The sequence below is a fragment of the Triturus cristatus genome, chromosome 7 (assembly GCF_964204655.1).
Source record: "Triturus cristatus chromosome 7, aTriCri1.1, whole genome shotgun sequence".
In the NCBI taxonomy this organism is placed as follows: domain Eukaryota; kingdom Metazoa; phylum Chordata; class Amphibia; order Caudata; family Salamandridae; genus Triturus; species Triturus cristatus.
This window is the reverse complement of record NC_140590.1, coordinates 1,150,348,778-1,150,361,195: the sequence shown is the minus strand read 5'-3', so window position 1 is coordinate 1,150,361,195 and position 12,418 is coordinate 1,150,348,778. Positions and strand designations below refer to the sequence as shown.

At 44.9% G+C, this 12,418-nt stretch overlaps 1 protein-coding gene across 2 annotated transcripts in view; it reads left to right on the top strand.

Moving 5' to 3' along the window:
* Positions 1 to 1,570: 1,570 nt before the first annotated feature.
* The window catches only part of BRD8 (bromodomain containing 8), a 716,998-nt gene continuing 706,150 nt past the window's right edge, over positions 1,571 to 12,418 (top strand). For both annotated transcript variants that reach the window (XM_085618373.1, XM_085618372.1), the window contains exon 1: positions 1,571 to 1,680. In XM_085618373.1, the coding sequence (XP_085474499.1) occupies positions 1,647 to 1,680 (34 nt within the window). In that variant the 5' untranslated portion in view covers positions 1,571 to 1,646. The remainder of the gene's footprint in view (positions 1,681 to 12,418) is intronic.

Here is a 12,418-nt window from a genome sequence, read left to right as displayed (position 1 = left end):
ATACATCTCTGCACTCAATCATGCACAGTTGACATTGCTTGTATTTAGTGGATGGCAGATGTTCTTTTTATGTTTTAAGTTTCAGTTTGTTTGGAAAATTTTGGAAAATGTGATTTATTGGTACTCACTGGTGATCGCTATATGCGTTCTATCATCACTCAATTCCCTTCTCCTACTAAGCAGTAAATAGATGATAGGACCCGACTGGCAAAGATTTGTATGTATATGGTGCACACACGCAAGTTCCTGTCAAGACTGCTCAGATAAGCTGTGTTATGAGTAAGCAGTAGCTAGCAATGACACTAATTTGCAAACTATGATATAGCTCAACTGTGGGCAATGGCATGCAGAGGCATTCGTACATGTGTTTATGTATGATATAAATGTCTGTAACAGTGAATAGCATATTCGTGTTGACTATATATTGCTGTGATAGGCAAAGCTATTCTGCACATGGGATTTGTATTTCTGAAGCCCACATCCAAATATTTTTGTATGGATTTGTGATGATAGTCATGTTAAAAAGAAAAATACCAATAAAGATATTTAAACAAAAAAAAGAGGAGGTGGGAGGAAGAATGCTATATTTGAATGTATGCTGAAGCTAAACAAAGACAAACAGTAACAGTGCAGGAAACCAAGAAATATAGTCCCCCAAAGAACACAAAAACAACTATAGCGGAATGGAACAGTACTAAGTCCCTGCTCTGTGGGAGGAACAGAAGAGAGAAATGAGGGACAAAGAGCAAGCAAGGATTTTTAAAGGACACTGACATAGACAAATGAAAAGCAACACAAAGAAAGGGGATGGACTTAATGCACCAGACTGATTACAGCAGGTCTTGAAGAGACAGAGCATGCACTGTCTAGCTTGACCTAAAAATCTGGTGCATTGGGTATTAGGAGATAATGTGCGAGGGGGCCCCCAAAATTTCAACTGCTTGGGACCTCCACAGGGTTTTATCCGGCATGAACTGTGTGTAATGGCCATATATGCTGTACTACGATTCCAGGAAAGAACATTTTACTTTGCAGCAGCAATAAAGGTCTATGCTTAATGTTTACCTCCGTTGGCTTTAATGAAATCAAGATTCTCGCTGCATGGTAAATCCTCATTGTCCAGATTTTGCACAGAGGATGTGGCACTACAGACAGAGCTGCTGACTTTGAAACTTGGGAAGGGAACCAGGTTCCCATCTCCACACCAGTTAAATATCATTATGTAATCACGCAATGCCCAATGGAACTGAACGTACCCTTGTATAATGGACCCAATACCTTCGGGTCAAGTTCGTGCTATGTAAAACTGCAAAAAGAAATCCACTTCAAGAAGCACATGACACCTATCCAATTCAAAATCTTGTCCAATGCTTTCATTCATAAACAACGTTTTCCCACGATTTCCCTTTAAATCGACTTTTAGCAGCTAAAAAGAATAAGAGGTGTCATTTTATTTCACCTGCCCTGAGAAACGTCAACCTGTTATTTCCGTCGCAACACGATGGTGTCTAGAAGCTACGACTACATTTCCCAAAATTCTAAGCGGCAAGTTCCACATTTCCCAACAGACCACAGCGCAGATCACGAAACACAACAGCGCTAGAACATGGTAATCAAACTACATTTCCCAGGACCCCACATGAGAAATGACCGCAGCCAAGATGGCGACAGGGAGCGGCAGTGAGTACCTGATTGCTGCAAGGGGGCGTATGTGGGTGTGGTACAGCACTGGGGTTCACGGTGTCTTTTATTCAAGATGTAGTGGAGGGAGGGAAGCTCCCCTACCCATTATTAGATGTAAAGCGGACCATTCCGGTGCATTGCGCGAACAATAACACCATAGAGAACTGGGAGGACTCGGCATTGGACAGAGCGTCTAGTCACGACTGAAAACAATCGGTGACGGACCACTTTAGTCCATTTTCTGTGTCAGTTGTAGCGGTCTACTTAAACCAATTGAGTCAGTACGAGGCTCCGCTCCCGTTTTGAGGTGCAGGCTTGATCGTATTGGGTCAGGTGGAATGGGCCCACTTCGTTCAGTACACTTGAATTTATCACGTCAACTGTGCTGTCGTAATTATATTCCTCGCTTCTTATCAGTGAGAAAATAATTGGGCGTTCTATGATTATGTATGTATATCTTCCCTGCCAATGTATGTGTAGCGGTGTCATAGCTTCTCTTTTCGCCCAGTGCTGTTTGTCTTATTTTTTCAATGAACGGCACTGAAGCACTTCGGCTTCGCATGTATGCATTTAGTGAAACTACAAGCCCCGGCGCCTAAATAGCTAATGAGTTAGAAATAAATGAAAAAAAAACGAAACTGGCCGTTGAGACTCCTTATGAAATGGTCAAGTCGAACTGTGTGGTTTATTGATCGGGTTCCGCTATGCAAGTGCGAATTTAAAATAACGACATGGCCCGTTATCTCTTAACATGAAGTTGTTGCCATTCTAGGATTGTTGGTGTCTTAAGAAGTTTAAGAATTGTATCAGCGCTTTTCAGGGCTGTGGGTTGAAAAAACGGGGGGGGGGGGGGGTCTCAAAGGGGCGTGGCCAATGTAATTAAGGGCGCGGCTTAAAGCACCTTAAGCTAAAAATTTGTGCTTCACACAGTGTGTACCCCCCCCCCCCCCAACTTGAATTTTGCTGTTTCTGTCATTGCATCCAGATATGATACAAGTAACATCATGCCTACAAGTCAGGACTATTTGCTTTGTCAATGGTTGTTGCATCAGATAAATTAGCAACAACTATGGCTTGTTTATAATATTGAAAAAGCTTCCACTCACAGCCCTGGTGACACCACGACAATCCTGCATTTCAAAAGGAGAAGGGAAATCCAGAGAGAAATTGGCTCTCTTTAAAGGATTTACCTTCTCCTACAACTTTCCTCCGGCATGACGTCATGCCGTAACTTCTCCACTGGTGAGAAGTGAGCAGTGCACATGATGCGCCTGCTGTCACTGCAGCCCGGAAAACAAGCATTGGCATAGCCAATAGGTCTCGCTTTTGGGACCTTATAAGTGTTTACCCATGCAACAGTTGATGTTGTTGCATCAAGGATATTGTGTTGCATAACTAAATACGTATAGGGTCCCAAAAGCGAGACCTATTGGCTATGTTATAATGTAACACTATAGAGGGGGCAACAGAGAACATGGGCAGCAGTGCAAAAAGAGCACATTTGTTTCCATTTCTTCGAATAATATATGAATAGTCCTATTTTTCTCCTATTTTGGATACTGTATTTAAAGCAGCAATAATGATCACCAAAGAACAAATCAGAGTGATCACATACACAACAGAAAGCAGCTCAGCAGGCAATGTGTCATGACAACAGTAGATAAACAGCAAAAGGAGGCGCCTGAAAAGCTGCCTAAACGTTCTCAAGCGAAGCATAGCTTGATTACGTTCATGTGCTATTAAACCTGTGATAAACAATGATCCCCAGATCTATTAGCGAGGTAAAATACTATACAATCAGATCTCCACCTAAAATGCTCAACAGGGCCCGCGTTTTAGCCACCTCGACTTGGAGAGGCTCCCGGGCGCAAACCGTGCAGGCGGACCTCTAATCGACTGGAAGGATCTGGATTCTTCCAGGCCCGAGGAGCGCAACTCATGCGCAAAAGCAGTTGTCAGAACGAGGCCAGCGAACCCGTGTGGGAAGCAAACAACTCAACAGACAAAACAACGACAATCAGAGTGGGGCTGTTCTAGTGCTTAAGTGAGGTACACCAAAACCCGCTTCACTGCGTCTGCCTGAGGCACCCTCAAAGGGTGGCTAGCGCTTAGAGGAGACTTGTGAGTGCACACCTTTACTGCCTGCCATGGGAATGCGCAACCATTGTCACACAGCTTTCTTTACGGAAAGACTTGCATACACTGGGGATTTTCACAAAATGTCCACAAAAGTTGGCATTTTATTTATTAAATTATGAAGAAGCTTTATGAAGACCTGGGTGCCGCCTTTAATTCAATGGAGCAATTTGTGGCGGTTTCAAGAACATAACGTTTGACATCAAGTTCAACGGCAAACTGCTTTCAAAATTACCAATTTGCAGAGGACAAGTAAATGCAAAAAAGCTGGGATTCTTCAAAACCAGAGTTTGTTTTTTTTGGGGCATGTGAATGTAATGGATTGTTGCTTGTTCTGCGCAGTTTTTTTTCGCCGTTTGTTGGTCATAATAAAGGTATGCTAACAACTTTGACCTTCCCGCCTGCCCTTACTTAAGTAAGAGCCCAAAGAAGGGTCTCTTTATTCTGGCCTGCTGCCTGCACTGCCTCTCGGGTTACCGCCTTAAAGCAGGGTGCAGAATGTGGCCTTTGTGGTGTTGAGTGACATCACTTTTTTAATATAAAATCCTACGCGTCGTTAAAATATCTTATACATTCTGCACTCTGAAGCGCGAACACAGGGCTCAAGGACTGAAACTCCAGAAGAAACTGCAGTTTCTTTGTTAGGTCGGTGAGGCTGTAACATTGGGAGATGGAGTACTGCTGGCTAGATTAAACAAGCGCGCGCGCCTCACGCTGCTAGTTAAAACAAGCATTTACAATGCAATGGTCTCGGCAATATTATAGGTAGAGCTATTGGTATTGCTCATTTTTTTAAAATCATTTTTGTACCCCTAAATAAATGGCATTGTCATTTCTATTGGCATTAGTTTTTTTTTTGCATATGTGATACCTATTGCATTAGCAGAGAGAGAGTGAGGTAGTGAGATAGAGAGAGCGTGAGGTATTGAGAGAGAGAGTGAGGTAGTGAGAGAGTGAGGTAGATAGAGAGTGAGGTAGTGAAAGAGTGAGTTAGTGAGCGAGGTATTTTCTGACGTAGTGAGATAGAAACAGTGAGTGATGTGAGATGGCGAAAGATTGAGGTAGTGAAAGAGAGAGTGAGGTAGTGAGGGATGTTGTGAGGTATTAAGATAGAAACAGAGTGATGTAGTGAAGTAGTGAGATAGAGTGATGTAGTGAAAGAGTGAGTGTAAGTGACTTTGTGTATTTGAGAGAGAGAGTGAGGTAGTGAGATAGAGTGAATTAGTGAGTTAGAAAGAGAGAGTGAATTTGCGAGGTAGTGAGAGAGTGATGTAGTGAAGTCTTGAGAGAGTGTGTTGTGATATAGTGAGGTAGTGAGAGTGAGATAGAAATAGATCATAATAGATGTTCTTATTACCTAAGAGCCATTTTATTGACATGGCTGGGATTCGAACCACTACCCCTAATAGGAGCTCCACTCTGTGACCTATTTTAGAGGTTTAAGAAAATACCTGATCATTTTCAAAAGATTTAGGTCCGTTCCAGGCCTATTTTCACAGACCTGGTGACGAGAGGCACATTTGGCAGGCCCCGGCTGGAGGTGTGAAGCCCTTCTGCGTGCTGGGAAAGTGACACCTCCGCGGGGAGAGGAGGCCTGCCGTTCCTGCATGTGCCCCCGACGTGTGACCGACGCCCCGGCTCACTTGTGCTACCCGTGTGAAGTGCATTTGTAAGAGACACACTTTTTCACGCCTGGCCAGATGGGCAGCTTCTGCCAGCCGTGGTTCCCAGGCCTGAGGGGAGGGGGAGGTGCGGTTTCATCCAGCAGCGATCGCGCTCTTCAGCGTGCTCCATTGTGGGGGCACGTGGACCGCACCTCTGTAGGACTCCAGACCCACGCTTGGATATTAGGAAAACATCTGCACTGCAACCTCGACATATGCACACAACCGAAGTCGTGCTGACAACACCGACCCAGAAGCCCGGGTGGAAATCATCAACAAAAAGTGATTTCCGGAAACACGTCACAATTTCCAAACGCCAGCACCAACTATGTTGGTCCCACAGGGAGGGGTGGGGGTGATAGAGGTCTCAACAGCCGTCCCTGCCACGATTGGACGTACCAAGGGTTACAGATATGAATAGTGCAGCAAACGCAGTAGCACCAGGACCCCCAGGTCAAACCGGTTGGCCCGGCTGCGAAAGAGAGAGCAAACCCAACGGTTCTCGCCGTGTAGATTCTATCTCCTCTTTCCTAGACCCGCGGCGGACATTTCAATTACAGGCTGACGTTTTACGCTGTTCAGGGCGGGAAACGAGCAGGGAGCCCACAACCTCCTGAAAGCATGAATGCAGGAGGGAGGTGCAGGAACTCTGTAGGCCTCCCTGCTACCCTGCGGGGTCTGAAGGAAGATGGCACTTGGCACTGTTTTCGCTCTCCGGGAGACGCGCACTGAAGCCCTCGGGCGCCCCGAGATGATACACGCTGGGAACGCTGGACACGCTGGGACCACAGGAATAAGGCAGAGCAAAAGGCAAGCACACCACTGCCTTTCTCCGATGCAAAGCAGAAATGCCTCGGAGAAACGCAGTGAGGGTTTCAGATTCGGGGGCGTGTTTCTTTTTCTCTCCTCTTGCCATTGGCAGGAGGAGAGAAAAACACGCCTAAAAAGGGCGTTGCTAAAAAGTGGAAAGAACACCAAAAAACACGCCCCCGAATCTGAAAAAGACGGAGCCTATTTGGAGGGACGGCTCTCTCCTCCAATAGCTGGCCTCCGTTTAGGAAGCCAGCCAATGGAGGAGAAGCTAAAAGAGAGGCGGGCTAAATCGCCACTCTAGAAAACATTAAATCTTCCGACTTCCGGTTCTGCCTTCGGCAGACCGGTAGTCCTCGACCTAAAAATAAAATAAAAGGAGGCTCGTCTGGCGAGTGGTGTGCGATGTGTGCGAGAGAGAGAGAGGAAAGCCAGATGGCGCCTCTGCTCGTCATTGTGCGCGTAACCTCACGCTCGAGGCCAGCAAAAGCATCTGGTAGGACTTTTAAAAGCCCAGTTACTAAATGTGTCGCCAGAGCAGCACATGAGCTGGCTCAGGCGAGACCTAAAAACGGACCGCCTGTGTCCGGGCACAAAACAGAGGTCGATAGAGACCCGTTTTGAGGCCCCTTTAAAAAAAGTAGCGAAACAAGGGATAAAATAGTGGCTATTACGAGTTTCCAGGGAATAACGGATTTTGGTGTTTAACGCACCAAAACTCCTCGTGGTATGGTAAATACCATACACATTCTGGCAGTTTCTTTTGACCTGCTGAAATTTAACGAATATTAAGGTATTCCACGCATTCAATAATTTTCATATGCAATAAATAACTTCTAACTTGTAATTCTGATTCGTGCACCTAGGGGTTTTTGCATTGGTCAGAATGCACTGACCCACTCATAATCCCCATGTTAGTCCATAATAATTCAGACTAGACTAGTCTATAAAAAATAGGAATATGTGCTATTTACTACACCCAATAAATAACGTACCCTGGGGTATTGTTATGTATGGGGTGTGATAAATAGGTTGTGGATTCTTACAAACTTTGAATCGGGGCCTATGTTGTAAATGATTGTAGGAAAGACAGGTTATGCCGAGTGTATATGTTTAGATTCTTGGAATAAATGTCCCACTATCCAGATATGCTTGTAGGTTTTTCTTAGTTCTGTACTTATTTAAGTCAAATGAAAGGAACAGAAACAACCAACACATGTTTTGCTCGCATGACAGGGACTCTGCCAATCTGCTTGAAGACTTACAGGACGATCATTGGACATATTATTTAGTATCTTTTGCCTTGAAAAAGCCCTTGGCATGACAACCATACTGGCAAAACACGTGTCAGGTGTTTCTGTTTCTTTCATTTGGCTTAAATACAGAACTAAAAAAAATCTACAAGCATATCTGGCTATTGGGACATTTATTCTAATAATCTAAACATATACACTCGGCATTACCTATCTTTCGTACTATTACTTCCCATAATCTGGTGGATCTTTGGGGTGTAACCACCAGACAGGTTTGTCATTCTTGAAAAACTAATTGGGGTCCTGTCTGGTTGTGCATGAACCCCAGCAGCTCACCCCTCCTGTAATCTTACGTATGTGGTAAATGGTTGATTGACACAGCAACCTCTAAGTCGTGCTGCTTTTGGTCTGAAATATAGTAGCAATCGTTGACATACCTAAGTGAATAATATAATATTATAGCATACACAAAGCAGTATAACACAATTATAAGAATGTACATAACTAAACAGAATACATAACAGCTTCAGTGCAAGACAGCAAAATCACATTGCTATAATGCAGCATAAATACATAGACCACAAAGCACACAACTACCACAGCGAGTATGCACAGATGTTCTTATCATACATTACCACCTCCAGAATCTTGCTTTCATGATTCACTGGTAAATTGAGTTTGGACCAGGTGCTTACTGCCTTAACTTACCATCAGGGACATTAAATGGTGCCAATAATAAATGTTTGGCGATACGGCCCAAAGTATCAATTCCAAGGATTCTCTTTAACAGTTACGTCAGGTGTGTTAGTCTATTTGATTCATTTGGAGTGAACCAACAGCACAACTACAAATGCCTCAATGCATTAATTGCTCAAAAGTGCAAGGTTTGGAAAATACTCTACTGGTAGCAAGCTGAACCATACAGAGTGACAATAAAATGCTAGTCCAACTCGAAACTTGCATTAAAGTGCTTTGCCTTGATTATTCAAGAGGATTAAAGAAACCGTTTTTTTTTTAAAGTTAAAAATGACAATGAACTTGAAAGTTCTATTTTAAAATGACAATCAAGTGAGTGCTAATTGTTTAGCAGTTGTCTCCACTTCTTGTGATTCAGGATGTGTAAGCAATCTTTAAGTTTTAATCTACCTGGTAGTTTGTTTTTATGTAACTTGCTGTATTCTGCTGTTCATGCTGGTGCTGCACACTAACTCACCTGAGTCAGTTATACTAAAAGCTGTTGAATGCAAACCCTTTGGACTTTTGTGATATTTGCTTGTGCAACCCCAGTTTTGTGTCTTCATCTGTAATTTTACATCAGCACAACCATCGCTCCAGCATTTTCAGGAAGCTCAAGTCAAGTGTTTTCTGAAAGTGACATTGGGCCATGGGTATAAGATTGTAACAAGCATTTACAATGCAATGGTCTCGGCATTGGTAAAGTTAGAGCTATTGGCATTGCTCATGACATTATTTTTGTTTATGTTTTTGTTTTTAAAACATGTAAAGAAACGGCATTGTCATGAGCAATGCCAATAGCTCTAACTTTACCAATGCCGAGACCATTGCATTGTAAATGCTTGTTCTTCTGAGTACCGGAACTTCTCCAGGCCTGAGGAGTGTGCCCGTACTCACCCGGGCCTGTCAGGTTTTGGGCACAACGGTCACGTGAGCGTGCACACGCGGCCAGCGAGCAGGGACTGCTTCAAATGTGGTGTGGCGTCACCCTCCACCCTGCAGGGTGGCAGACACAAATGGAATTACCTGTAAAGCATTAGTCATTGTATATTTTCCCTGATAGAGCCAGCTTTGCTTTTGCTCTGAAGACCTTAAATAATTCTTAATCCATTTTTTGAAATAAGTTTTCTTTAATTTATTTTTAGCGGCAGTGAATGTAAAATCCAAATGTAAGGAATAGGCACAGTGGGGACCCAGGGGGTACTGGAACCAGCAAAAAAACCTAAGCCTCTGTAACCAGTTTACAAAGGCATGTTAAAATGCAAATGGTCTTTAAAGACCTGTGAAAAAACACAGGGGTGCCGGAGATAGGAATCCAGACACTGCCCAGCTGAGCCCCCAGCAGCTCAAGGTTCATTGCAGCAGCCCGGGCTGAGACACAGGACGGGGGAAGTGTGGGGGGGGGGCTGAAGCCCTTGGGCCTGGGCAGAAGTGTGACTGGGAAGGCGCGACCCCCTTTGCACCACTCCACGGCCCCCCTGGGGGTCGCGCCCCACAGTTTGAAGACCCCTGGTAAGGCAACCCAGTTCTACACCATGCAAAGTCCAACAGTTAGTGCCTTAGAATTGGTTGATAGTTATTGTACCATTTATACTCCCCCCCCCCCCCCCAAAAAAAAAAGCAGTGGGCTTTTTGTGAAAGAAGTTTAATGTAGTAGGTGTTCAATTGACATGTGACACATTCTCTGGCCCAGGTGAGCAGTGCCACCAACAAGAGGCACATGGGTTCCCAATCTTCCCCAGTGAATGGAAGGTGCAGATTCACTAGTCTGTTCCCATCCAGAGCAGGGGTCTCCAAATGTTTCTGTACAAAGAGTTACTTCAGCTAAAGTTAAATCATCTGGTGCCACTAATACATTTTATCAATGTACAATATCGGACACGTGCCCTTTGGCACTAGGGACATTCCCACAGCAGTACATCTATACAGTTCAGCTTGAGTTACTATTCAGCTATGAGCTTTAAATATATTTGGAAATTCAACTGTTTTGTCTTTATCAGCATATCAATTCGTGAAAATGAACACTTTTCATTCAAACACCTCTTCCATTCTGGCCCACACTGAGGCAACCCTGCTCCGACTCCAGGTCTCGGTCTGACGGATAGAGCAAAGCCTTCACATGTTCAATCTCATTGTGGAGACATGTGGTCATGTACTGGCCATGTAGTGTTGTGTCTTGGCATGAGGGCCTTCTCTTGGTCCGGCTGGCTTCTACTCCAAGGGTCCCCGATATGAACAGCGCTGCCTTCTTTAACATACATGAACCCACTGAATGTGAGCCGGGCGGGGGTCCACTTTGGAGAGCCAGTTCACTGGAGTTCACGAGCTGCCAGCAGCCTGCGCATTACCTGTTTGAGACCTGTGATCTAGAATAATATGCCCGCCACAAAACTGAGACCACGCGGAAGGAATGTAGATGTGAGGGAAGTTTCAAACAACCCGAACAGTAATTGGCTTGGGTTTAAAATAATAATTAATAACAATTAAAGCCACATTAGTTAGATTAAAATAGGTTAATAAACAAATAATAATGAAATGGCATCCTAGGGAGGTTTAGGTTCAGAGAAGCAGAGATGACCGCTGACCACCGGAAAGTGGCAGGGCCATTCACAACCGGATCCAAGGGACATAAATAGAGCACTGCCAGGGATAACTTTGTCTGGATATAATCTGGGGGTGGGGATTGCTTGAACAGCTTGCGCCTCAGATGTTACGATGCATCTTTCTGCGCACACCTACATGTTCCGGGCGGTGGGATGCACCACACCCTTCAGGAAGAGGGGTCCGTTAAAGTATGGGTTGTAAAGCCTAAATTATTGAACGATGCCTTTATACTCTGTATGTGACGCTCGTGGCGCTTCAAAGACATAGCTTGAATACGAGATTACGTCTTCTGATGAATTTCCGTGGCGCTTCAAAGACATAGCTTGAATACGAGATTACGTCTTCTGATGAATTTCTGCTTGATGTTATTAGGTATTTTAACACTGGGATTGGTGCTTACACACCCCTTTTATTATGCAGTCGGAGAAAGGAAAGAAAATGTAAGGTAACCGCTGTTACCTTGTATTTTTAAATGGAAATGGCCGCTGAGTATCGGAAAATGGCAATGACATTTGCAACCATTTCCAATGGCCACAAAGAGAGTGCTGCGTGGGAATAACTTTGTCGGGTTACAGTTTGTGGGAGGGGACTGCTAGCACAGCCTGGGTGGCTCCAGGCGTTACGATGCATGTTTCTGTGCACACCCACATGTTATTGGCGGTGGGATGCACCGCACCCTTCGACGTGAGGGCTCTGCGATCCAGCGCAGGAACATGGAAATGCACAATACGCAGGTTCCAGTGGCTCATTTTGAACACTGTTTCGCCTATTCTACGGTCGCTATGGATAAGATATGCTGCAGTATCAGAGCGCCACGCTTACAAGGCCCCGATTATACAGACCAACCAAGCCAGGCCATAGCCGGAGACACGTGCTCCTCTGTGAAAGGGATTCCAGCGGAGCTGAAGATCTGAGATGACGATATCGTTGATGACGAAGGAGATCAGGTGAGAGAGCAACGCCGGGACACCACCGCCTTTCTCCGAGGCACAGCAGAAAATGCCTCGGAGAAATGCCACGTCCTTTTCGGATTTGGGGGCATGTTTTGCTGTTGTCTCCTCCCTGAGACTTCTCGCAAAAAACACGCCCCCCGATCCGAAAAGGACGGGGCTTCAACGGAGTGACTGGACCTCTTCTCCAGTGGCTGGCCAGCATTTAAGAGGCCAGCCAATGGAGAACAGGAGAGAAGAGGGGCGGGTGCAAGCCCCTCTTCTCAAAGTCATTAAATCTCGGAGCGAGACTGCGCAAGCGCAGCCTTCGCAGCCGAGACCTAAAAAAGGGTCTGATAAAACTTACAGAGGTGTTACAGTGACCCATACAGTTCCTTCAGGGTTTTACCTAATCCGCAGCAGTTACCATCCCCATAAGAAACCTGACTACACTGGGATTCTTCCCAAGGTTGCTTTCACCGTAGCCTTATATTCCAGTACCCTCTGCCTTTCGGGCTTCTTATGAGACGACTCCCTCTACTGGCAGTACAGCTGTCTTAATACTCCCTCTGTTCTGCTTATAGCCACGATATAATGATACATT